The sequence below is a fragment of the Serinus canaria genome, chromosome 4 (assembly GCF_022539315.1).
Source record: "Serinus canaria isolate serCan28SL12 chromosome 4, serCan2020, whole genome shotgun sequence".
NCBI lineage: Eukaryota > Metazoa > Chordata > Aves > Passeriformes > Fringillidae > Serinus > Serinus canaria.
Window position 1 is genome coordinate 22,191,247 of NC_066317.1, and position 27,910 is coordinate 22,219,156.

General features: G+C 39.9%; 1 protein-coding gene across 4 annotated transcripts; it reads right to left on the minus strand.

Moving 5' to 3' along the window:
• Nucleotides 1–7,560: 7,560 nt before the first annotated feature.
• EIF4E (eukaryotic translation initiation factor 4E) lies at nucleotides 7,561–27,891 on the minus strand. Of its 4 annotated transcripts, XM_030238888.2 has the most exons (8): nucleotides 27,150–27,735; nucleotides 26,964–27,058; nucleotides 18,813–18,919; nucleotides 17,089–17,184; nucleotides 15,057–15,120; nucleotides 13,067–13,180; nucleotides 10,440–10,579; nucleotides 7,561–8,616 (listed from the first exon to the last, which is right to left on the minus strand). In XM_030238888.2, exons 1-8 carry the CDS (start codon nucleotides 27,217–27,219, stop codon nucleotides 8,502–8,504), a joined length of 801 nt encoding a protein of 266 aa, XP_030094748.2. In that variant the 5' UTR covers nucleotides 27,220–27,735; the 3' UTR covers nucleotides 7,561–8,501. The 4 variants fall into 4 exon arrangements, with proteins under 4 accessions (XP_030094748.2, XP_009099540.1, XP_050830176.1 ...); XM_009101292.4 differs by lacking the exons at nucleotides 26,964–27,058; nucleotides 27,150–27,735 and adding an exon at nucleotides 27,747–27,891; XM_050974219.1 differs by lacking the exon at nucleotides 17,089–17,184 and having other exon boundaries at nucleotides 27,150–27,234.
• Between the last annotated feature and the right edge of the window lie 19 nt (nucleotides 27,892–27,910).

Below are 27,910 nucleotides of genomic sequence, written 5' to 3' on the forward strand. Positions count from 1 at the left end.
GGTAACAATGTGGCAAGAATGGAACGCACAAAATGCCACAGGGCTGAAGTTACTGGAAAACAAGAAGTCAGTTCTCAGTGTTCACTGAAATTTGTAAAAAAAAAACCTAGATGACCAGGTCTCACCAGATTACCAAAACCAAATATTTAAGTAGCAGTTTCTCTGACTTGTTTTCCTTTCTAGGGAAAGGAAAGTTTGAGGAAGGCCCCAAACTCAATTGAATTACTTTTCTGTAAAATATCACAGAGAGAGAAGAAAAGTAGGGAAGACCTGCAATTGCATTTTCTACCCCAGCACTCCCCACACAGACATGGAGACCAGGATGGATTTTGGTAGACTATCGGAAGTGACAGAAACTTTTCTCTGCCTTTCTTCCTTTCATGCCACCCTGGAGCCTTCTGAGAACACCTGAGCTGAACAGCAAACTCCATCCAGAGAGCAGAAGGCTTTCTTTTCTTGTCTGGTTGATGTTTACACCGGGACTTTGCTGCACAGAGCTGCAAGCTTATTTTCTTCCCCTTTTTGTCTTCTGCAGTTAAAAAGCCTTTACAGTCAATTGTCCCAAGGGAACAAATTCCAGACTACAAACTGGAAAATAGGAACTGCCCTGTCCAACTGAACCATTCTAGAAACTCTGATTTCTGCCCGCTGTAGTAAGGGAGCAGCACAGGGTGAACTGGGAAGACCAAAACCGTTGCATTAAGAAAAGCAACCAAGAGAACTGATCCATGCACAGCAGTCACCTCATAGAGCAGCTGCAAAGGAGGAATTAGAATGTTTAGGACAAACCCTACAGATTTGAAGAGCATTCTGGGTTGACCACTTCAGATCAAGGAGAAGTTGTTTCAGTGCCCCAGGAGTTCAGTTGCCTTTGAGTAATTGTTTCACTGTCCTCTAGCACATTCCTGTGAGGATGCTCCTCTATCTGCTGCTGGCCACCCCCTCTCCACTGATAAACTGAAAGAATGCCTTTACTATCTGCAGTCTCCATTTTAAGGTTATGGCTCAGCTTGGGGAAAAAACTCCTCAAACCAACCCTCAATAAATGCAGGAGGCAGCTAGGAATCTCTTCTCTCTTCTACTCCAAACAATCCAACCCATCTGCAGCCAGCATGCAGGTGCATTAACCAGCATGGTGCTCCAGAACTGCTGGAAAATGTAAGTACTCCAATAAGAGTTATATATATATAAAGAATAGTTAATAGTATAATAACAGTTACCACTGAGCAGAGCTCAGCAATGCTGGGGAAATCTTCAGAAACTGTTCTAAAATGGTAAAAACCTCTGAAAATTGACACAACACATGGAAGAAACCAGGATTTTAAGACAGAAGCATTCTCAAATGTAGTTAAGACCTGTACAAACCTCCTTACAAAGTCTGGACCCAGTGCTGCAAGACAGCACTTGGCAACAGGACAGCCAGCAAATGATCTCACTGCAAACACCTCACACTGCCAAGGCATTTTATTCCCTTGCTGACACATGCCAATTCTGCTACAAACTCCTTTAGGGGACAGAAAAGCAGACCGAAGCCATAGTTCAGACTTATCTGTATTAAAACAAAGGCATAGCTACACTCCAGCATTTCCAAGAAGCTGATTCTCTGCTGTTCAAACCTAGAAAAGTTCCAAAATTAAAGGCAAGGAGTAGAATTGAGTTGCCTCAAGGTAATTTAACTAGAGATGACCCCAAGCCATAGTACTTCTAGTGCAATTAAGTTGTAGCCTCAAGAGCACTGAAGAGGAAAGCTTGGTTGGGTTGTATTCAATCCAGAATTAATCCTGTTCTGGCAGAACACCTAAAGTTTCACATGAATACCCATGTAGAAAGCCACACAAGGGGCAGGGTTAGTACAACAACAGAACCAGGAGCACGTTTGTACACCGCAGGAGTGCAGCTGGAGGAGATCATGTCGCAGAGCAGAAGGGAAAACCTCGTCTCTCAGTCCTGGAGCTTACTGGAGATGACTGAGAGCACCCACAGCACAAGCTCAGAGAAGAGAAGCAGCTCCCAGCTGCTGAGGGCTGCCTCAGTGTCCCCTCAGCAATGTCATTGCTCCTGCTGCCATCAGACAGCTGTGCACAGCTGTGCAGGGACAGCTGGACAGCACCACCTCTACCGAGAAACAAGGGCCAAGGAAAATCATCAAATCCATGACAAAACCTCATTCTTCCCTTAGTATCATTTTTACATTTTGCTCAAATGTGAAAGAATCATCTATTGCTTAAGAAGTCATTCATATCCAAAAAATGTTTTTTTGCAGCACATTGCTCAGTTACTGCTGTTACAGCTTATGACTGCTCTGCACTGCTGTTAACAACCCCCACAACCCCCACAAAACTCTGGCAAAGCAGCAGTTTAATGAAGGCAAAAAGAGACATTCGTGTGGCCTTGTCACCCTCACAAACTTTAAATAACACTGAGGGTTAGGGGTACTGTAGCCATAATTAAAGGAATGCCAGAACCTTGAAGGGAGAATTTACCTTAAAATTCCATAAAACTGTCAGTGCCTGAATGTAGTTGCCCATTTTTTTCTCCCCAAATGACCTTTGAAAAACCCTCATGGCCTGAGGCAGAAAAAAAAAAAAAAAAAAATCAAACCTCAGTTCTGCCCTTGATACCCACCTCCCCCTGCCCCTATAGCTGGTGGGTACAGGGAAGACACCTCTACCAAAGAAGCAATAAATATTTAAGGGACATTTTTAAGTTTTTTTCTTTTTTTACCCAAACAATCTGGGATGCATCTGTCCCCACATGTCAGCCTGCAAATTTCTCCCTCACTTTTAGGGAATCTACTGAAGGATGAAATTTCCAGGTCCAGGGAAACTTTGAAGTAGCATCTCCACCTCTGGACTTTGGTAGTCACTATTTCCTCCCTGTGCAGGAGCATTCCCACTTCAAACACATGAAATGAACATGTAGTGAGGTCAATTTACAGCCAAGTCAAACATCTACTCTTGTATCAGAAAACCTCTCTGGCATTCAAATGCATAGCTGTGCAGTGGTAACACGTGCAGTTTTTTTCTGGCACTGAAGCCCCCAGTGGACAGCCCAGACAGACCAGAGCCCTCCTGCGACTTCCTGGTGCTGTCTCCAGCTCTTTGATGTCACTGCAGTGGCACAACAGGAGCTCCTACGAAGCGTTCAGTTGCACTTTCCGGCTGGTTGATCCACTACACCATATTTACACTATTCCTTCCTACTGGAGAAACTCTGGTAAACAAGGGAAGAGCAGTGATTTTGCAATCACAGTGTTACAGTGTTGCAATCACTGCTGCTACCACCAGCTCTGTTTAGAACCAGCCTGATGTGTGGGTGAGCAGAAGAGCCCCAGCAACACACAAGCCGCAAACTGAAGAGAGAACACAGGTTTCAAAGTAGTTCCACACTCAGGTATGTTTGAGCTGCATTTCTCTACATCCCATAGAGAGTCAAGAAGCTGAGACATTAGTTCCTCAGAAACTTTATTTTCATTCAAACTACAGAAATAAAGTAGTACCTTCCAATTTCCCATTATATTTTCTGCGTATTTATACGGCTCAGGGTGAGATGCACTAGGATAAACTACCCTGTACATATGGAGGAAGATAAGGCTCAAAAACTAGCTTTACTTCAAAGAATGCCAAACCTGACCTATGAGGCTGGCTCCAACTCTTTGATAACAATAATAGGCACAACATAGGAGAAAAGATTGATCTAAACTACCTATTGTAAGCAAAATCCAATAATTCATTACAGAAAGTCAAAGAAACCTTTTAGAAATAACAAAACAGTTTTCTACTTTGAAAAAATAGATGAGTAATTTTTGCTTTATATACGATATATTCACACACACTTTCAAGTATCATTTTCACTATTATCATACTTACATGGCTAGAGATAAAAAAATGAAATCCCATAAGCAGATTATTATGCCAAAGTCACACACGGTCTTTATCTGGGTTTAGCAACACCTGGAATTCTCCATGGTATCACAGTGACTAAAAAGCAGTGACTAGACTCAGTGTAATTTTTCCCTTTATTAAACATGTTTTAGTAAGGCTTGAAAAGCATCAGGATTTAGAAAAATGGAGACAAGAAAAGCATAGGCAGTCATAAACCCCACACAGTCATAAACCCCACAAATTCACAGCTAAGCTTGTCACACGCTCAGTACTAGCAGGGAATTTAAAAAAAAAAAAAAATCTGAGTTGTTTGGTTAGCAGGCAAACTGATACCAACAGGCAGACTTCAGCTAGGATGTTTTTACATTTAAGGCATCACACAAAATAAGTTAATGCTGGGAAGCATAACAACCATCATGTGCACAGCCATAATTCACATTTAGCTCTGGACATCAGAACCTGCTTTATTTCAAAACAGAAAGGCTAGAAGGGAATCCCATAGTCTTTTGGGAAAGTGCCAGACAGCCACCAGGCAAGAGGAAGAGTGACCGTGGTTCTTATCACAGGGGAAGGAATTTAAGTGCTTATTAAAGGCTTTGATGCAGTGCCAGAGCCAGACACCTGAAAACAAATTCTGGCAGAACACAAAACTTCTAAGAGCTAAAAGACAGAAAATCTATTCAAGCAGTTGCAGCAAATGGGTGTCCCACAAAGCCATTGAAAATGGCCAAGCCATTTGTTCAACCGTTTGGGACTGAACAGCTCCTGGAGCTCTGCAGCGATGATGGAGAGTGCAGCAGGTGCCTTCCACAGGGCTGGTTCCACACTGCTTGCTAATGCACTCTGCACTTCCACCCTCCAAAGAATTTAGATGGACTGGTATGAAATGCCTCAAAATGAAATAGTTATACCTATTTTCCTCCTGGTCATGTCATTTCCATTTATCTGTTTCTTGCCCAATGGGAAAAGGCACCAAGTCTACAGTAAAAAAAAGTTATTTTAAGACCTAAGTAAAACCTATTCACAAACAAATTTTGCGGAAACCACTGACTGTTTTCAAGAGGGCAAAGTCATCTAAAAGTTAAGTGCCAGGCAGCCTGAAAGCTCTACAGTTTTAACTATCAAGCCTTACTGTCTGGCAGAGTACTTGAGTACAGGATGTTCTTAAAATCTAGTTTTAAAACCATCAGGCCAAGACTCAAAAATTAAGCTTCTTGGAAACATGGGAGGTCACATATCAAAGGGAAGATCCATGACACCTCCGGAGACTAAAATGCAAAGTTTTAGTTTTTTTGGGTTTTTTTTTGTTTTTGCATTTAGTAAGAGTCCCAGAATGGAGTCCAGACTACTTTCTCCAAGCAATTTAGTAAGAAAGGGTTCCATTAGGTAGGATGGAAGCTTTGAGTTCACTCCAAGCTTGGCTAAAAGCCACTGCTCCAAGTTTCCAGAATTTGGGTAACATTGAAGTTAAGTTTCCTGAGCTAGAGACAACTTGATAGACAAAAGAGTGCAGCAGGACAAACAGAAGTGACAATGAAAAGCACTGCACAGTCCAAGACTTAACATTATACCCAGAAGCTGACAATTCACACATATTCCCATCTGCTGCCCCATCTTCACAGGCTGAATTTTGGCACATTCTTACACCTCTTCTAGCACAGCAATTTCTGCTGTCTTTCCTTGCTCTGGTTTTGTACCACATAACCCCACTTCCAAAAAGATGCTTTATACATTTACTCTGTAGTCTTCCCAGGCTTACCAAAACCACACACTGACAAAAGCCTCCCCTTTATCTGGGAGTTTAATGACACAGAATATTCTGCAGCAATAGGAGATACTTCAACATTTACTCTTTGTCCTCTCCTGAGCCTGTGGCTGTTACCGGAATATGCAGAATGGAGAGCTCTCAGCTTTTTCCCTCAGCACACAAACACAAACCATACCATTATAATAAGAAGAACATTAGTATGCAGCACAAAGTGATTTGCAAGCTGGAGAAAACAAGTTTTGTGGTCATTTGCTTCCTCTAAAAATGAACTAAAGACATAGGCTGTATGTTTGATAAAGCAACCATGCCACCTAATTTCCTCTCAAGTCTTCTAAAAATACTGCAATTGTTATGTGAGCAGCAAAGAGCCTCAAATCAACCTGCCTGCAGTTTTCATACTACAGTGCAAGTTAGCTGGCTGCTTCAATAGGGTCAGGCTCAAAAACCTGAGGCCATACTAATAAAACCTATCAATTGCTTTTCGAGGTGAACAAAATGCTGCTACCCTAAATAATACTCTGGTCAGTCTTGGAGTGCAATGAACAAACCCAATACTATGTAGTTCTCAAAACAGCACTCAGGTTAATGTCAATGCTCTTTACAAAAGGGCAGCACTAGCACTGCTTCCAGTGACACTCCTCTGAGGGAGCCTGGCTGCCATGCTCCCAAATTACATGCACACAGTCAGCACTCGGGAGGCTGATTCATCTTCACATTCCCATGCATGCAAGCATTCCTGATGATTAGCTGAAGCTGGGAAACAGGCATGGACTGCTCTATTCTACCATCAATGGACCTATTAAACAAACCTGACTTGTTCTCACACCTGCTGAATCAGGACAGGCAACCAGTTACACGGGAATCCACAGAAACCAGCACACAAACAGCATAGGCAGCTCTCTCCATGTTCACAGATATCCTGGTTGATGACCAATACTGAAGGAATAGCATCTTTAGATAGAGATGTCTACTCAAAGTGTTTCTATTAAACAACCGTAATAATGATCCAGACATTTCTGGCACAGTCTGATATGCTCCTTATGACACATTTCTGAACAAATGTGCAAGAAAAGTGTTCAAGTCTATTTCAGCACACAGATATTTCAGTGCCTTCATCAGGCAGATGCAACTGAAGCTTCACTGCCAGTGACTAAACTCACTTTAATCAGTTATCACAAAGATCAAAACCCCGATAAGCACCTGCCTTGACACTTAGCTGAAGAAAGGCTCCACAGCCCTGGCAAGATCTTTAAGTACATCACACACTTGAAAAAAAAGGCAAGAAATCAGCAATAAAGCAGTGATTTTGCTGCATGCTCTAAGAGGTGGAAAGAACAAGCCTCTCATCTTTTGCTCAAAATAAGTGAACTTGACCCACAAATTCTCCTCCATCCTGTGAACTTCAAATAAACTAACAGCTCTCCAGAGTAACTTTCAAACAATGAAACAAAGCTTCAACTACTCAGACATATGTAATAGCAAGCTATCTAGATACTCATACTTTTATTTGTAGCCATGTCTCTGGGATGCTCTACTTGGACTTTATGCATTATATCCTTAGAGCAGAATCACTCACTGAAGCACTTTTACTGTAGCTCCTACCTGAAACTAAAAAATTTTCCGTGTACCCTTAAAATTCTTGGTTGGGCATAAAACGAAGTGAAAAGAGAAACAACACAAACCATGATCAATTAGATCAACCATTAAGAAAGAACAGTAGCCACATTGATATAATTCCACTTTGATTTAGGGTGCTATCTAACAGGTTTATTAAAAGTTTCAACAGACTATAGCTCCAACTTTATCTTTCTTGGAAGACACTACAATAGAAGCCACAGTAGAGACTGCCTTGTCACAAGAGGTACAAATACTTGCTGTATAGATGGAGAAATAAAAGGACAAATCTAGTTGTCTAAAAGACAATTCACTGTACACATTTTATTTACAGTTTTGTACACTGTCTTAGTATGAATGGGACCGCTTTTCTACTTGAGCCATTTTAACCAAAGCAAAATAACCTAAGTAATACAAAGTGTTAAAATACAGCATAAGATACAAAAACAGACATACTATTTCTAGTAAGGAATGTAAATTATGGTGTTACATTAAAAAAAAAAAATCCACATTTATGTTCAGGAAATCACACAAAAAGATCACTGATTTGACTGAAATGCATAAATCTGTAGCAAAGCTCTGATGTTACAAAAAAACCAAAAAATTACCAAAGAATGCACAAAATTCATGTTTATTCCACCTTTGTCATACTCCCAGATTCTTCACCAAATGTTACATGAGCAAAAACAACTGAAATCAAAATATCACTAATGTTATCAAATAGGGAAAACAAATAAATTAATCTAGCAGCCATCAGCAGAGGTTACAGCAAAGATGATGCTGTATAAAAAAATTGCTAGAAAACTGTATGCACCATACTCTTTTCCAAACCAGCAAAATCTTACTGCATACAATGCAAATGTAAAACTGAGTAATTTCCTGCAGGTACAGAAATGCAACTTCTTCTCTGAATACTGTGGATAAACAAATTTTTTTTTTGCAATAGTAATGTTTCTACCAAGCTATTACAGAGTGGGCCAGAAACACACTTATGGATTTGGGGGGTGAAGTTTACTAAAATTCCGATTGGTAACGGTTACTTCGGCCAAAATAGAAAAATTGAACATAGAAGTACAAGACAAAGGCGAATGAGACTTCTCACAAATCTTAGCAACATTTAGATGGAAATCAAATTTAAATGTAGTCCACTCTGCTTTTGAAGAGGCTTTGGTTCAGCTCCCAATCTCGATTGCTTGACGCAGTCTCCTATGAAAGAATACTCAGAAGGTGTCGTCTTAAACAACAAACCTATTTTTAGTGGTGGAGCCGCTCTTAGTAGCTGTGTCTGCATGGGACTGATAACCAATCACTATCTTTGGAGGAAGTCCTAATCTTTCCTTGTATACTCTCCTGGAGAGGAAAAGAAATAAAACAACAGTTTAAGCCAAGTCCTTAAGGAATTAGTATCAGGACACCTGCTTTTAAGTTCTGGGGACACCATAAAAAAAAAAAGCTGGCTATTTAGAAACACTTTCTCAGATATGAATAAAGGACTTGAAATATGATTTTGGTAAAATAACCACATATAACAGGACAAGCTCTTAAAAAAAAATTAACAGGCCTAAATAAATGCAAAATGAAGGGACTCTATAATGCATTCATGTGAGTATCATTAAACCAGAAAGCTGTATTTCCACATACAGATACAAAACAGCTATGAAGAACTCATGGTTCAAAATTCCAGAACTACTGAGATGATAAAGTCACCTGAACCAAAGAAAACAGCAATTCCCTGGAACAGTCAGTTCTAATCACCCCACACATCGTGGCTGCAGAGAGTTGCTGCCTTTCTTTAACTACTAATAGGAAGCAGACTCCCACAGACCTCATCATGGGCACCTTACCCAACAGAAGCTTTACGAAAAACCACCTTGCATCTTATGTCTTAAGAGAAAGAAGCAGCACTACCTGTCTTAGGCACAAACACACAGACACAGTGCTCCTTAGCACAGAGATGCAGGTCACTAATGGCCATTCCTGTCTGGAGTTAAAGTAATATGGGAGCAAAGTAATACGGGAGCAAGCAGACAACATAACTTACCTTGGTACTTGTGTCAGTTAGCAAAAATCTTAAATTTTCACAGTTCTCTAAAGGAATCAACTCCTTAGTCAATTGTTTATACCATTCTAAAATTCTGTCTGATGCCTACTAAGTTTACTGCAACATTGTGGTAGCGGAACACGAATACCGCAGCTTTGCTTGTTTATTATTAAACACTTACCACTGGAGCCTGGAAACATGACTGTATAATAAAATTGTTAGTAGGAGGCAGACACAAATTCTTAAAGGCCCAAAAAAAGGCATGTGTGAAAAGAGTCATCAGGTAGTGAAAAAAGTAAGCTGATATGCCTGGCAGTTCAAGTTTGGCTTAAGACAAATGCACTAAGACAGGAAAATAAGTATTTTCATTGGTTTGCATAAGGTAAATGGCCTACAATGACAAATTTAACAGCAAGTTATTCTGAAGCATCAATACTACAGAATCCAATAAATACTTGTGTAATTCATAACTGTAATCACGTAATTGTGTAAATAGTAACTGTGTAATTAGTAATACTTGCTACACACTAGAGCACAACATGCATTTTCCATAGCACAGACTCAATCTGAGACAAATACTGTTGCTTAAAGACTACAGAATGCAGGTCAAATAACCCACAAATCATCACCACTGCTTTATCTGTACTTAAACAGAGGCAAAACATGGGAAAACACCTGCAGAGTTTCACAGCACATCACTGTATAGCTTTCCCCCACCCCCCAAATTTGTGTACATTCTTTTGTGCTTAAGACTTGCAGCACCGTTCCTATCTTATTTGTAAGCATTACTTTCCTGGAAAAAAATTTATCAATGCTCTACTCTGACTACCCACCTTTACAAACGGGCAGGCTGGAACAGATTGCACATTACTGCAGTTGTTAATTACAATGCCTCATTGAGAATTTTTGCCAAGATTTGTGCATGGGCATCTGTTAGTAACTACTCTGTACTGCAGCACTACCTTCACAGTACTTTGGAAATGAAGAATTGAACACAATTTGGCACAGTTACTTAAGAGGGATACAGCTCTGCACAGGCTCCACTTTCCTGAAATGCCTCTTCTATCAAGCTAACTGGCTTTACACACATGGTTACACTCCACAGAGCCGAGGCAGCGACCACGTTACTTACCCTATATGCGTAACAGCATCCCTGTTTTCACATTCAGTTGTCCATATTGCTATTTTATCACCCTTAGTTCTAACATTAACAACAGCACCACACACATCATCACTGTAGTCATCGAATGACTCCCCAATAAGGCACAGCAGCTGTGAAAGAGAAAGCAGTTCAGAGTCAGAATCCTGTTCTGTAGGCAAGCACTCAGTGTACACAAGGACTGAGGAACACACTTTACTGCCTACAGCCACTTGCCACACAACAATCATTTTCTATTTCTTGCTGTGTCTTCTTCAAGTTCCAAATATTACAAGTGAACATACTCTAGTAGGGCATCTTCCTTCCAGTCTGAATTTTCCATTCCTCCTCCTCTGCCACCTGCTGCAAGCTCTGACACAGCTGATCATTTCCACAGTGCTGCCTTCCACCCCATCCTCCCAATCCAAAACAAGAGAAGGATTAAAGCACTGTATTCTTCTTTCTACAGTACACTTAACACGGATGGACCAACCTGAAATTTTAGGCGTTTCTATCCACCATCTAGGAAGAACCTGTTAAGGACTATTTGTGCAACATCAGGTATGTAAGGTTTCATTTCCATGCTGAAGTCTATCAATTCAGAGGTAAAATCTGACTGCTGCCAGACACTAAGTGCTATCCAATGAAATGTTACCTCCTATTGACACAGGAAGCTTCAGCATTTCCATAAACTCTAAAGTGGGCATCAGTGATCCTGAACAGGGCTTAATACAATGCACCAATGCAGGTGAACAAGTAACACAAGATTCTTCCTCCCAGGTTTCTAGCAGTGAAGCTTGGAATTGGCCAGGAACATCAGACCAAGCAGGGTCACAGCCCCATGCAACATGCTAACTGTAAAAGTGGTATTTAAAATCTTCACTATGCAACTTGTAAAACAAGCAATCCTGACATTCAAAATGCATGGTTTCTTGTGCTTGAGACAGATTAGCCTAGACTATGCTGAATTTAAAAAAAAAAAAAAACAAAACTTTCGGCACACTGAATCTGAAAATGGATGCTTGTTTCCTTCACTTGCATAGTACATTAATTATACTGCAGTTATGTCAGTTTTGTGGTATCCCTTATAACATGTGGAAAGTCAACATGTTTGCAACTTCTCAAACAAAGCAGGTCTTCCAGTACCCATCAGACCCACAAGGGCTGGTTTACTCTAGGAAATGCAAAAAGGACAAAGTGTGCTAATGAATAAATCAGGTGTAACTAAACATGCTTTAAATGTTACACCCAACTGCAGGCTGCACACACTGAGTAATTCAAGCCATAAATGGTTGAGATCAAACCACACACAAACATGCAAAATATCGACCAACTATCTTAGTTCATATGCAAGCAAAGATGACTACCACGCTCAATAAACACTACTCAGGTACATTTTTCATGAGTGCTGCACAACAGGGAAAAAAGCCTTCTCAAATGAAGTTTAGTTCACAGTTAAGATCATTATATTATAATAAAAATTTGTTCCAAAGGGGAGTTGTAAAGACTTTGATTTCTATTGCAGAAAATTGGTTGCATATAATTACTGGAATTAGAAGTGACAGGGTTATTTTAGGGCACATATCACAGTCACCTGGGTATTTAGGCTCTGTGCCATTGCTCACTGCAAAGCAAAAAGCAGAGCCCTCTAGCCTTTAGCTTGCACAGTCTATCTACATGCTTCCAAGCCATATGTCATGGCTATTAGCAGTCAGGACTCACATATGCATTAGGCCAAGCACATGCAGCAGGATGTTAATTTGCTCGCGTGGAGTCACACTGCCCAATACTGTAATGCTCTCTTCAAATCACAGCTACAGTGACTACAAAGATCCTGAAAATTCTGACATTTTGGACACCTCTGTTTTGATTCTGAAGGCCATTTCTCCCTTTCAAAGGGGTGCAATACTCCTTGCCTCTCACAACAGGGACAAAAGATGAGAGATTTGCCAAGACTGTCGTGCATTGTCCTGTCTGCAATCCGTGTTCCTAAATCCAAGATCACACTAGACTGTCTTAGGCTATTTTGAGTCAGTTCCTAGACAACACATATTTCTGTAATACATTTACTGCAATCCACACTAGAAATACATTTGCCATTCAATTCTATTCCAAAGAGATAAGAGCAATGGAAAAAAGTAGTATTTTTGTGGTGTGTATATACAGGATGAAGGTACTATTATTGCTTACCCCAGCATTAAGATAAATATAGAAAGAAAAAATAAATCTGATAGTCCCTTGTTCAACAAAGCCAAAACCTGAAAACTATTCACTTATAGAGTATTTGTAAAACAAATTGTTTTATCAATTGAACCAGCAAGTTGCACTCAAGACAATGTATTTTCACAGTAGTTCAACATTAATGTTCTGTACATTACATTGGAAATGCTTAAGCTGTCATACAGAACTCTCCCTGTTACTGCATGTTGCAAGAAATTATTAAAACAGAATACAACCGCATGAAGAGCACTATTGAAAAAATATGTTTCAAATACAGCCTGTCCATAAAACCCTACAGGACATTCTGCTGCCAAGAAGTGAGAACAGCATAGCACCCAAATATCAAATCAGTTAAAAGTATTTCACAAACACAAGACTCTTCAGCTGCCACTGGTGCTTACTGTCTCTAGCCAGAAGCGATCAAGGTCACTTCGTCTCTGCTGCTTGTTTAGTGTAATTAGCCATCGGCCTCCTCGCTTGTTCTTCTCATCTTCCCACATGGGTTCAATCCCATCCTGCAAAGAAAAGCCACAAGTTAAATCAGACTCCGTCTCTTTTTCCTCAAGAGCCACCAAAAGGCTAGTGATAACTGGAACAGTTAGTAAAGAAAGAAGTGTATAGTTTAAGACACACAGAGTGTCCTGAAATACTGTCTCACACCAATATCAAACTTCCAAAACAACAAATGCACACTAGTGAATTTTTAGTTCTATAGAAGCATCACAGTCCAGGCAAAAGTCTTAGCTACAGATTACATTTAAAACAATCCCGAGGTAACAAGCAAAGACAACCACCTGCTTTGCCCTGCATTAAACCAGAACGTAGCTGCTAATTTTATCTGGAGTCCTTATTTTATGTGTAACATCAGCCAAGCACTTCACTCATGCATACAGATTATTTCACTGAAACAGACACCTTTGGCAATCTCTCTCAACAACTTCCTTGACATATAAGGTGAAAATAAGAGGATTTTCATTGTTGGAGAGAAAAAAGAAAAAAAATAAAATCAAGATACCCTTTCAAAGCAAGACCTGATTCACATTTTGCCCGTGGCCCTGCACTGAATTAAATGATTCTGTATGTGCTGATACAGCAAAGCAGCCAGCAACTGCTCCCCTATCAACCAGCTATGCTGCACTTCAGAAAAGCCAATAAAAAAGTAATTGTCTGAACAGAGGAATTCTGTAAAAACTGGCCACTAAGAATTGCAGGACAAAACTTATGGCTGAAAACTAAGTGTTCAACATGCAGGATGGAGTGGTGTCATCTCACTTTAAATATAACACCCTCACTGGCAGCTGCAGAGCTTAAACTACTTCATCACCTTTAAGAGGACCTCTTAAGAGGTCACAACTGAAGGGCAGCAGTAAGAGATTGCCTAGAAGCCTGAAAGAATTGCCAATTCTATACCTGTTCCTTGAGTTACATAATTATTACTGCTTGATGACAAGCAAACACAGAACAGATACACGTACTTAAAACACAAATTAAGAATTGACACAAGCATTATCCATAGATATCCTAATCTCTGAATGGCCTACAGGTTCTTAAAAATTCTAGTAAGCTTTCTCAGTCACCTGGAATACCATTACCTTTCCAAACCCAAGCAGCAGCACCTCTTTACTACATGAAGCTGCTGGGTCTACAAAATGCACACAAGTCTGCTGAGGAGCCCCAGCCTGTAGCTACATTTTATGATTAAAGGAGGAACCAGGCACCAGCACTTCAGGGACTATTTAGGTGCTGGAATCCAGAAAGGAAGCTGCATGATAGAAACACTACCAAGAGGTTAGGATTTAAGTTAGAGCCCCAATTGAGATCTCCACCCCAGCTGAGGCATGATTTCACATACACTTTCCCAATTCACTAGTCTGGACACTTCCTCAGCAGATTTTTATTGAGCATGTTGGGTGCACTTTTCTATTTCATGCTTAAGTAAGACAGCATTTACCTGGTAGTATAAAAATTACTAGGAGTACTGTGCATCTGGCTAGCAGTCCCCACAAGGAATACGGGGCAACATTGCTGCCTCCCAAAGACACTTAGGCTCATTTCACATCAAGTGACAGTGCTGGAAAACCTTTTATACTAGAAAAAACTACACTCACTTGTTTGCACAAACATCTCAAATGTAAAACGAAGACTAATACAGTCACAGATTAAAAATCTACTGTCTGTAATCTGTGTTAAAGCAAGTATTTGCAATTTCAGAAATAGTGACAACCTGATTTTCAGACAATGTTTGGGACTTCCTCAAAAAAATTAAAACCTTTATGACATTCTCAACCATGTTCCTACATGTCTTAAGTGAAATATTTGGACACTGTCTTGCTGAGTCAGAAATCATCCATGAACATCCTTAACTCAAGAAAAAAATGTTAACAAGCCTACCTTAAAGAGCGAGTAGTCACAACCAGGCATTAAATTACTAGAGAGCTGGATATGGTTGTATAAACTATTGGAAAGAAAAAAGAAAAGCAGGATTAGAAACTAAGCATTGTTTTAAGGTACAGAATTCTTAAAGAATTTAAGACCTATGACCAAACACAGCCCAAAAATTAAGGAGCAATAAAGTTATTTCAGAAGCAAACCTATTTCTTTAGTGTTTTTTAACAACATTAAAGTATCAGTACTATTCTAGGCTTGAAGGAGCAAAATGGAATATGAACCCCACAACTGCTTTTCAACTAATTTTCAAAGCTTCTTTTAAACCTAGTTTAGAACTGAAGTTCAAAGTTATTAGGAACATAACTCACTGAGCTTTCATGGCAAGAGGTTCTGTGTCCATAAGTATTCAATACATTCATGGAATAAGGATAATTGTTTATATTTCTAAGGCTACTCACACTGCTGAGAGGTTTTTTTTTTAGGAGAAATGCACAACCTTGCTATTTTATAAAGCACTCTAGGTATGAATGCTGTAGGCCTAGTAATTCAAATTAAGGACTCAAAAGGCAAGAACAGATGATAGACAATAAAACGTATATTCAGAATTAAATTTACAACCGTGCAATTCAGAAAAACAAAAGAGTACATAGTGTCTCCTTCTCAAACAAGGAGACAGATGCCTTTTTTTCACCCCAACAGGTAAGACTTCAGAAAGAGGCCTGCAAATTTTACAGCAACTTGTAGCCCAAGACCAACTAATATGGAGGCATAGTTCAGCATCAAAAAAGATTACTGTGGTGTTTTAACAATGAGAAATCATGCCCAGGAATTTGTAACACCAGTTACAAATTTAACAGTTTACCACTTTTAAGTTTACCTTGACACTGAGATTTTCTTCCCAGAACAAGACACCTATTTCCCACCCCAGCCACAAAGGAGGTGTAATTTAACTGCTGGTGGCTGATTATATACCTTCACTGCAGACATCTAGATTACTTTTTAATCACCAAGACTATCTTGGTTATAGAAGCTCAAAAACTTACCCTTAACCAACTTGAGTAGTGAGCTTCAAACAACTCAGCTGCCCATCACATACCCCACCACTGTCAGCTGAGTGAACTGCAGCTTGCAGTCATTCCCACAGTGGGAGTGGGAAAGCTGGTTACAAGCCCAGAACCCCATTCCCTATCAGGACTGCAGCAATGAAGTCGCTGAAAAGGTTGAAGCTTTTTCCTCCCTCTGCAAATTGGGTCACTGCTGGGTCCTATTACTACACTCAGACCCCATCCCCCTCCACGGGGATCACATCCAAAGAAAGTATGCAACACAAATAAGAATCCCACCACTCAATGTAGCATGAAACACTAAGATCAAATATATGACGCTTCCTTTTTTTCCCCCACTCTCAATTTTACAGCACTTTGCATTTTCTCCATGTTTTAGCATTATGGCAAGCAAAAATCTTGACTGAAGCAAGTGTTTGGAAAGCACAGGCCCAACTTCAGGGACTTTTTATTGCTGTTGGAGCCTAACTACTCTCACAGACCTTCAACTTAGAATGAAGGTCTTTTCTTCTGTAACCTCTAACAAATTTTTCTCAAGGATGCCATTAATCTGCATGAGTCAACTAACACGCTCCAGCTTCAGGCACTCTTGAACATGCAACATGAACCAGTCATCAATTTAATCAAAGAGGACAATGTGGGGCCATAGAAGCAGCAATCAGTTGGCCACCAAAATTTACAGGTTCATGTTACTATGAGAGAGCTACTGCACAAATTAAATGTTCTACATGTCTGTTACATACACATGAATATAAGCAGTGTTGCAGTGCTTCAGCACAACAATGTGCATCAACAGATGAAGAACTTCATTTGCATTTTCTTCAACAGATTTCAACTTCAATTTTGCAAATATTTCAGATTACACAAAAGAATTTGCAGTTAATGGAGTACTTTGTGGGTTTTTTGACTTGGACCTAAGCTTTGCCAACAAATCCCAAAATTATTGTGCAGATTGAAAAATCTTTACTTACGCCCAAAAATCCTCAACAGTATCGAACTTTGAGATAAGACGAAGATTTGCTTGCCAAGTTTTGCTCTTGTCATTTTTAAAAAACCAGAGTGCCCATCTAAAGGAGAACAAAATAAAAATATATAGAAATGAAAGTATATTAAAAACGTAATTATTTCTACTGTTATAGTCAAACTAATTGTAAGACTTAATATATTATGAGCATGGAAGTCAGTTTTTATTAATAAGCTACATGATCAATTCCTTACAGACTAACAATGTTTGTGCTTTCATTACAATAATCATGGCAAACTTTATCAACCCATTAGGTAAATATTTTAAATAGCTTTGGAATTCTTTAAAGACTCTAAACTTGAGATGTTTCTCCTTGCTGTCACTGCTAAACTGCAATCCCCTACCACAAAAGACTGATTATAGTCTAAAACAACACCAACAATTCAAACTGGGCTCCCTGGCCAGTAATTTCCTTGTAAAGGTTACATAAGCAAATTAGATCACTCCAAAGCTATGTATGACATGACAGCTTCCCAAGCACTCACATACTAGGAAAGTATAAATTTTAAAATACAAGCTGCATTAAGCCTACTGATGGCAACCACCCTCAAATACCCACAAATTGATTGTTTCAAGTTTTAAAAGTAGCATATAAAAAGATGAGACTAAACGAAAAAAAAATCATCTCTGCTGAGTACAAATATCAAGACAAAACTGAACCTTTCACACAAAAACACTCTTTCTGAATCTAAAAAGCATCGTTACAGCAATTTAAAATGCTGGAAAAGAATACCTAATGAGGCATTTAATCACACTGTTGGGGTTTTTTTCCACTCTGATCATTTCAGTAGTGTTGAAATAAATATAGCCTAGTGCTAACCTTAGTTATCTTCTCTCAGTAGAGAGCTTTAAGTCACTACATGTCAATCTATTGTTCTGAGACCCTTCCTGACATTTCAAACCCAATTTTAAAAGTTTAGTCCATCCAGTAATAGCCTCACTAACACTTGTAAAGAACTGTTAGCATCAATTTAGTCAAGGTGTTTAGAACAAAAAGAAGGAAGATGGAAGCTGAAAGACAACCAGGAAAATGGGATATGTGCACCACAGCACTACGGGGAAGTAGTTTTCCACACTTGCTCAAAACTTAGAGGCTAAGAGTAAGGTATCACTTGGTAAAAGGTACCTGCCAACAGTAAGTACTGAGCACTCTACAGCAACTCATCAGCTCACTTGGAGAAAATTACTTCCAAGCTGGTCTTTTTGAAGATCTAAGAGGGCTTCAATTTCACTAACTTTTATATATAATTTTAACTACAAGTTTTTAACACCAGCACCTTAATTTACCCAAGTACAAGGCAGAATGTAAGGTTTCCCAGTTCTACTGGGCAGCAGCTTCACCTCAGTGTCAGCCTCTTAAAATACACCAGACAAAAATCAACAAAAGCTCTGCCTGCCTCCAACTAAAAGCAAAGTCATGCTCTTTCAAAGTACCCGGCTGCATTTTGAAAACTTGCGAAGATGTTCAGCCTCTGTAACTGCACTACCTGAAGAAGACTCTGAATACTAACATCTGGATCAGATTCTCCTTACTTTGCAACCCCACTGCAAAAATCTTCAAAAAAACACTGAGTATGACACTGCAATAGAATGCAAGGTCAACAAGAGGTGCAAAGCCACAGGCATTTTTCTATGCCTGGCAAAACTAAAATCAATTTCTGTACCATTTACCTGTTTTGTAGTGGATGTTTAATATACTGTTCAGGGCTGGCAACCTCCTGACTAGGTGCTGGCTCGGTTTTCTCCTCTTCTGCAGGTTGGGGATTGGGAGTGGTTTCCTGTTTGAAGAAAGGAGTTATTAATACATTCCTTCCCAATTTTTATTGAAGTAATTTGGTTCTCTAAAGTTACTTCAGAAAGGGTAAAGCGAAGAGTTCTTATAATTTATCTTGATTGTGGGCCCACATCACATAATGGAAGCACAATTTGTATCCCTTTATTCTTCAACATCTGAACTGGTCTTACAATAAACACTAACTTCAGGAATTTGCATTCTGCTGTACAGTGATTTGCTTCCTACGTAATTTCTTTCCAAAATGGTTTACTATACATACTTATCTAATTTTGAAATAGTTTGAGTGCTATTTTAGAAATACACAATCAATGTTATCTAGAATATGCACTTCTAAAATAAATACAGAGAACAGTAACTTCAGAATGAAAGTTATTTTTATCAGCTTCTGACAAAGCATCTTTTGAAACAGGTGTACAGGCTCTGTTATTAAAAAAACTATTAATATAAGTAGAAGATAAAACTAAAATTTTCAGATCTAAAATCAGCTAGTAGCAGTTATTTTGTATTTGCAACATCATCATGAACCAAACAGAAGAATTTGAACATGAATCAGTTCTCAAATTTCCAACCGAAATAAATAATCTGGTTTCATATGTATTAGATTGATTTCAAGAGTTATTTTTCAACTTTGTAGAGACAGCTCTAAAAATGTTAAATATACTTTAACATAAAGTAGTAAATTATATTCTCTTTGCATGCAAACCCCCTCAGGCTTGTCATTCAGTTTGAGAAGTCACTGTGCCAGATTTGAAATTCTAATGCCTTTTCTTCAAATCAGGGAATACAAAACTTTATTGTGAGGCCAAGTGTCCCTGCCAGTTACCACCATCACTCCCTAATCTGCAATCCATGCTAGAATATTACAGAAACACAGAATGAGGACTGTAGCTCCCTCCCAAGAGCTAACACAAAAATGCCTATACAGCTGACCCCATGAAAGAAAAAGCACTTGAGTAATATTAATAAAAGCTAAGTAAAGCAGACCCAAAGACTCTAGACATTTCCAAGTGAGGCAATATAAGAGTAGTATTTAAAAATTATTGTACATTTTACTGTTTTAACAGGTAAAAAAACCCATAGGAGTGAATTAAGTAATGTTAAGCAATTTAATTAATGGAATAGTTTACTCCAGACTTCCACATACATTTATCACACCAAAGCTGTGGAAAAGTGGATTTGAAGTGATAACACTGTTCTATCTTCACAGATCCAGCTGGCAAACTCTCCTAGATAACACCTGAAGATCTGTCTTAACAGGGATTTTCTTTTCATTATCAATATATTTAGCATTATTAAGCATGATATTACGCTTTACATCAGAGAAGTTACTCCTTTATGGTTGAAAATAATCAAGTATGCTTCAGTTTAACAGCCCATCTAGAAAAACACCTCATGACATTTCACAACACTCACATGCACCTGCATTCACAGTGAAGAAACTGACAGGTCAAGATCGAACAGGAGCACTTGGCAAGTGCTTTGATTTACACAGTACAATAGCACAACTCCCTTCCTCTAAATAAAACTAAATGCTTTCTGAGGATCTCCCAGAGGGATCATCACTTACAAACCCACAGAAGCACAGTGTTGAAAAATCTGTCACATCTCCTCCAGTGTAATACTATAAAAAGCTAAGCAGACCTTCAAAAAAACATCTTAAGTTCTTCAAATTCTATCTGGAATAGAATTTCTAGTGTTACCCCCACTTATTTTTGGCATCATTCATCTTTAATCACACAAAACCATCCCACGGAACAATTCAAAATAGACAGTGCACAGAAGCAGCATAATTCACCAAGGAAGTACTTCAATAGCTCCTCCTTCACTTTGTATTGTATTACAAAGAAACAAGTATAGACAACTAAAATTTAAGTGTGGTTCCTTCAGGGGCTTCTAACTAGAAAATTCAGAAAAGTTACATGCACAAATACAGTAAGAAAAATTCTGCTAATATTCTGGAATAGCACTAGGTTTTGTGATAAAGCTTGCTTTCAGTCACAATACTCATCAGCCATACTCTGATGTCACTATTAGTGACATCTAATATTCACAACTGATTTACAAATGCTATTACACTAGGAATTTTAACATCAAACAGACTCACTCTTGCTGAATCCAGATGCAGAGTATCTTCCAAAAACAACTTCAGTTGAGAATCCCATGTTTGCTCAGCAACTAGCTTTCAACATACAAAGAGCTAATCCCAAAGTCTCCCTGGTCACTCTTCCAGAATTATCACAACTACATAAAATGGAAGAATCAATACAAAGCCACTGAGCACATGCAGGGCTAAACTGTTTCATAACTTCTTACAAAAGACTACATTAGAAAGGATTAAGGTAGCACATTCAGAGAAAAAGAAAAATGCAATGAGCCTCAACACCTGCCTGGTACACTGATAATCATCCTTCACAAAACTACATGAAATTCTGGTTTTGGACAAACAGAAGACATCTGACTCAATGCATGCATTTTACTTAAGCCACCACAACATCAAGTCTCTTTAGATATTCTGAAAGCTACATTGCATTCATGAAACCAGACTAACCATTATTTCAAGCTCCTGTCCAAAACAAGAGAATGATAGCTCAGCTCCAAGGCCCACCTAACTGTGACCTTGACCCAGGACTGTGCCACTCCCCTCAAAAACTATGCCACCAGAAGAGACCTTTTTTTTCAGCACCAGGCTGCCTCATCAAGGATAGTTACAGGCCCACACACAGAACTTATTATTAAAGAATACTATTTCTGGCTGGCCTCAGAGAGAAGCCTAAACCAGCTTATTTTCACTTCCCTCTGTTTCCCACAAACATCAATGAAAACAGAAAAATAACCATTTTAATTTTTGGGTGGCTAATCACTATCAGCTCCTCTTTCCTTTCATCCTACCTTTATCTCACTGCTCTGCATACTAAAATGAAATGTTTGTATACCAAAGCACTTCCTGTTATTAGTCAAGTAGAGACTATGTAAGTTTGTTAATTGGTATTTAAAAGTCCTGATATCCAAGAAATTCTACAAGAAATTGCATACAATTCTATTCTGTAAATACTACATGAATTAATGTCCATGTTTTAGCAACTCAGCTTGGAACACTGCAATTGCAACACTATTAACCAAAGTCAGACTGACTCCACCTGCAGTTTCTGGACTACTTTATTTAAAATCCTTCATAATATTTAACCATTGCTCATAACTAATGTATTCTCTAACCTAAAATTGACTCTATACCCGAAGTAACCACTGAGTTCGCTGCTTTTAAAAGTAATAAAATAGGGTAGTATTACCAGATAAACTGGAAAGCATGGCCAATCCCCCTTCTCATACACAAGACGGCACATAATTAAGTGACATTTATTCACCACCCACATGGTTCTTGATGTAGGAATCAGCCTGCAGAAGTCCATGAAACATTTGCCTACTCAGCATTTAATGACTCTGTATATCTGCAATTACTTGGATTTGGACACTTGCAAATTTAATTGGTGTTATTTACTCTTTCTCCACAGCTCATTAATGACCAACATATCAAAGAAAGGTGTGCACGTCACCAGGACAGGAAACAAAGCATTTACAATAAAAACTGCTTCATCAGGTTTGTTTATTAAGGAGAACAAGCAGCTTGACTAGGTTTAACCAAGGGCTTTCAGATGCTGCCCAGACCACATTCATGTCATTAGCTGTCTACAGAAGTTGTTCAGCAAGTCCAGTTGGAGTGCAACAATTATTGCCCAAAAGGACATAACCTGGCTCTCTTATGTGCTCTTGGTGAAGGTTAAGAGAATTAATTAGTGGAAGAGGCTTTCCAAGTCTTCTCAGCATTAAACCAAAATAAGTTACATTCCAGAGTTTTCACCTTCTTGTTTAGGGTTTCCAAAAAAGAAAACTGCATGCCTCAGTTACCTGATGTCTTGGAAAAAACAACTTCTACTATCTGCTGGTGCTTACGTGTCTTGGGGGTAACTGCTATGACACTACAGTTAGGATAATTTCTAAAGCACAAAATTCAAGAGCTATTTACTTCAAAACATTCTGGACACACACACAAAAAAAAAAGTACACCCACAGCACTTATTACATCCTGTAAGAAAACAAACCAAGTGATAATTTGACACACAACTGAGGAATGAATGTACAGTGTTAAAAATCATATGCAGTACATGCGATAGCAACTGGAAAAGAGGTACTAAGTAAGAGCCACCTGTTACCAATTTAAATGTGTGAAGTAGATTTCCAGACACCAGGACAAAGAAAGGATTTCTTCTTGTGACACGGCAAGGCGTAATAGAGAGCAACTATCCTAACTGCACTCATCATTACTTAGAACACCAGAGATTTTTAGAAAAGGGTGAAACCTGATTTTAATTGAGTGACATCCCCTCACTTTACAACAGAGGTGAACAAGTGTACAGGAGAACAGGAATAAAAGACTAAGTAAAAAAGTCACACACTTCCTCCATGGTCAAAGGTTTTCCAGGAAATATCACCTCAGATTTAAAAGACAGAGAGACTACTTACAGTCCTCTTGACTTCTGCAAAATGGGTTATAGACTCATGAAAATGCCCATCAGATTTTCACCATTTAACTCACAAACTTCTAACTAGCATTAGCAAACAGCTTACAAGGAATATCAAACTACCTCAGTATCTTTGTGGGTTTTGCAGCTGCCTAAGCAAGTTGCCCTTGTGCTAACACCTCTTACCCCAGCCTGCACTCTCCTGCTGCCTTTGTTACTGGAACACAAAATATACCCAGTGGAAGAGTTTCCACATACAACATTCTGTCAGCTCTAAAGCACTCAGACAAGAAAACTTCCCAAAACTGCTGGGGAGAACAGTTCAGATGATTCAAAGAACAAAAAGCCTCTAGTCTCCCCAAACACTCCTACACAAAAGACCTCCATGTTCTGCAAGTATTCCAAGCCCATGGTTCAACAAAGCATTTTATATGCGCTGCAAATTTAAGACACATTCAATCTTCAGAAAAGAATTTAATGTATGAATGGTCAAGAGAGGTCTTCAAAGAAAAAGTACTGGATATACTACTGCTGTGCCCAGTGATTGCAAAGGCACACAAGTTATCTGATGAACAGCTCAGAGCACAAGAGAAACAGACCTCTATTAAAAAAAAAAATGAAACAGTTAAAACTTTTCTGTCTTACATCCAGCACACAGAATCAAGGACAACTGGCAGGTGAAGGCCACTAACAGTCATGTTGCAGCACACTCACACCTTCCTAACACCAATGTCCTACACAGGAACGGGTTTTAAACTTCAAAAAATTAGGACTACTGCAAGATAATAAACAGCTTCTAAACTCAAGTTTAACCTTGACTATAGAATATTTCAAAAGTGAAAGACAATTTATCTGAGGAAAAAGTCACATTAATTCACATTTAAAGTCTGCATTTCTCTTTCATAATGCAGGCACACTACCAACATCCCTTATTTAATGCTTCCCTCTATCTCCTCAAAATTCAAACTGATCTTTACAAAGCTGCCAAGAGGGACACATTTTCCATCAAAAAGTTTCCCATGTACCTCCACACCTGCAGGTAGTACCAGTAATGAAACACAGCTTGATTTCATATGCTATTTTTATGCATTTCTTTGAAATAAGTTTGGTATCTTATATGCTGTGTAAAATGCAATTATTCAAAATTGCTTTCAGAAAAGTGTTTATCTCAAAATTTACAAGATGTCCAACATACTCCTCTTAGAGGAAGCTCCATATTCACTCAGGTATGTTAGTTAAAATTCAAAAGCTTATGCTAAATATTCTCATTCATAAAACAGCAGGAAAGGTATACCTATCCTGTATCATTTCAGAAAAATGCCATGAGCAAGCAACAGTGTTCACAATACTGCAGCTTAATGCTATACTGACTTCAAACAGAGTGGGTGACTGACTTCTACAGCAGAAATACTCAGCAACAAGAGCAAGTCTGAAGTTGAATTAAACTTACACGACACCTGTCTGCAAATAATGCAAAATAAATACCTTTCAGCTGACACTGAATTTTAGTAGCCATTATGAACTTTCCAGAATTTTAAGGTCCTGTACCATTATGTTTGTAACCCCTTGAGAAAATATTTTCATTTAAATAAAGTTGTGATTCCCACCTATGTAGGATTACCTTCTCAAACAAACACTTCTCAAATTACAGATTACTGAAATGCCAGTGTTGCACACTACAATAAAAAGTTAAATTTACAAGAATGGTGTTTATGACAATAATTGCCATTAAACAAAAATAAAAAAATCATGATGCCGTTTCCAATTTGCTCAATGAGGGATGAGATTCATACGCACCTAGAAGTTACAGGCTTTGTGCAGATACATTTTAAAGTCACCTTTAGTAAACTACTGTTTACTAAAGCATTACTACTGGTTTTGTTGTGGACTTTTGCATGGTTTTACCTGATCACATTTAATCCTCAAAGGCTGTATGAGCACTTTAACAGGTGACACTTCTGCATGTTCTCAAAAATTAATCTGAGTATTTCTAAAAGAAAAACCTAGACACCACAAGAAAACCTGAGAATTTTAACTTGTCAGTGTCGTAAAGGTTTATGCCCTCCTTACAGTAGAGAAGTAAACCACTGTGCAATTGGTATGTGTATTTATATAGAATAATCTTGCCTTTTTGACAACTATTATGGGACTCTCTAGAGAACTCTCAAGTTTCTGTATTTGTTAACAGTCTGAAACATTTTTCAAGCCTCTTAAGACTTTCAATGTATGCTACTTTTGAAACCATGACAGTACTAGAAACATCACTGACCTTAGTAGAAGCCTGTATTAAAAAAAACCAGAAAGGAACCCACACTCAGTTGTATTTTTATTTCCCAAGAGACACTCTCCCACCAGGAAAGCATTACAGATGACATCTCTACAAACCCAGGTCCAGATTTTGCAGGTGAGCAGCAGAAAAGCCTCCCTATGATGAAGAGGTAATCCCTAACCACACATGCAATTAAATTGTTCAGCTGCAAAGCACGCAGTATTTCTGCAACACCTCTGACCTCAGCCACTACACAAGTCTAACTTTAGGCTTAGGCAGGAGAATGGAGCCACCTACAAGGACAACTAACAAAGACTTTGTTATTTACTTCAATTTGAAAATAAGCAAGCACAGGTGATAGCTGACTCCTGAATGTGAACACACTGCAGCTATGGCAGAACATTCAACGACTGCATTAATTAAACTGTTGTGAGTGTTGCCCCATCTTCTACTTTTAAGGGTTCAGTACAACTGCTCATGGTGAATGGGATCTGGGCAATCAATCTTGCTGGAACACAGCATGACAAAACCAATTGTTTACTTTCTGCCACATTAGGCCTGGATCTACCTCAATGTGCAGATGGAGTTAATGACGAAAATGGTGCAAAGACAGTTTTTGTGCCAGCTGCACAGCAAAGAAAGCCACAAGGCCTTTAGAGTAATTTCAATTTCTAAAGGCCACATTGCAAATTATTTACTGCAATTCCTACTAAGCTCCACAGTCACCACAAAGCACTGCACTTCGAGGAAGCCTTCATCTTCAGATATGTGGGCAACAAAGATTGGCTTTTGGATGTGAAAACAAGCATTTAGCACTTGCTGAAGAACATGGGAAGGGTGCTGCTGGTGGTCTGTCTTGCACTCTTAACAACTGACACTCTCCCTATACACAACTGCTGCCATGCTTCTTATAAATGCTGACCCACTTCAATCTCTTCCTCATAGGTAAAAATACGGCCTTTGGTCCACAGAAGAAAACCATTAAGAGAAAAATTAGTGTCCCTAACACAAAAGGGCAAAATTAGTCCTTATATAAAACCACTAAATTTCAAACTTTGTTCACTTTGTCTAAATGTTACAAAGCCTCCCCAAACAGCACACTGACTATTTAGTCACAGCTGGTATGCACAACAGCAAGACACCAGCCCTCTTTAACTGTGCTTTCTTGTAACCCTAACAGAGTCTTCTGCTGTCCTCTCCTCATGATACACAATCATGTGGGATTAGAATAACAACTGTACTTGGATCACTTCCAGCTGCTCCAGCTCATTATGGAAGTGCAGGCTGGGGCTACGTTTGTAAGACCGAGCATAATACCATGAACATAACTTATCACCTGGAAAAAAAAAAAAAAAGTACTGAATTATCATGAAAGGTCTGAAAAGAAAGAAAAAACCAAACACCCCTCGGATAAAAGATGACACAACCTGGCAAAGGCGATTTCATTTGCCGAGTCTCACCAGCCGGGCTACTGTCGCGGCTGCGCCAGCAGCGCATCTGTGACTTACCGACCCCGCGCTCCCTCACCGCGGTGCCTCTCCCCGGGGCCTCCGGGGCACCGCGTGCCGGGAACGCGGCCCTCCCCGGTGCCAGAGGAGCCGCCCCTCGCCGCCCGGCTCGCCGCGGCGGCGGGAACCAACATGGCCACCCCCACCGCGCCACATGCGCCGGGCGGGCCGGGCGGCCGCCGGGGCCGCGGGCGGGGCGCCACACAATGGGCGCCGCCGGACCGCGGGCCCCGCTCGCGCCGGGCCCTACCGGAGCCGCGGCCGTCGCACCGGGCGGCGGTGCCGGCACAGCCACAGCGCCCGCCGCCCCCTCCCCCGCCCCGGCCCCTGCGAGCGTGCGCTCCTCGCCGGCCTCCCCGGCCAGCCGCCTCCAGCCTGTCCGCCCGCCCGGGCCCCCGCCGCGCCCTCGCCCGTCGTGGCCTGCGGAGCGGCGCCTCGACGAGGAGGAAGAGGATAACGATGCGGTGGGAGGCAGGCAAAGGAAAGGCGGGCGGGAGAAGGGAACGCGGCACTCACCGGCTCCACCGCCGCCATCTTAGAGCGCTCGGATCGCGGACGCACCGCGGGGCGGGGCGGGGGCGGGTAAAGGCCCCGGGCCGCACGCGATTGGCCGCCCGGTGGTCACGAGCGCCCGGCGGCCGTTTGGGGCGCGCTGCCAGCCGGGAGATGTAGTTGTCAGG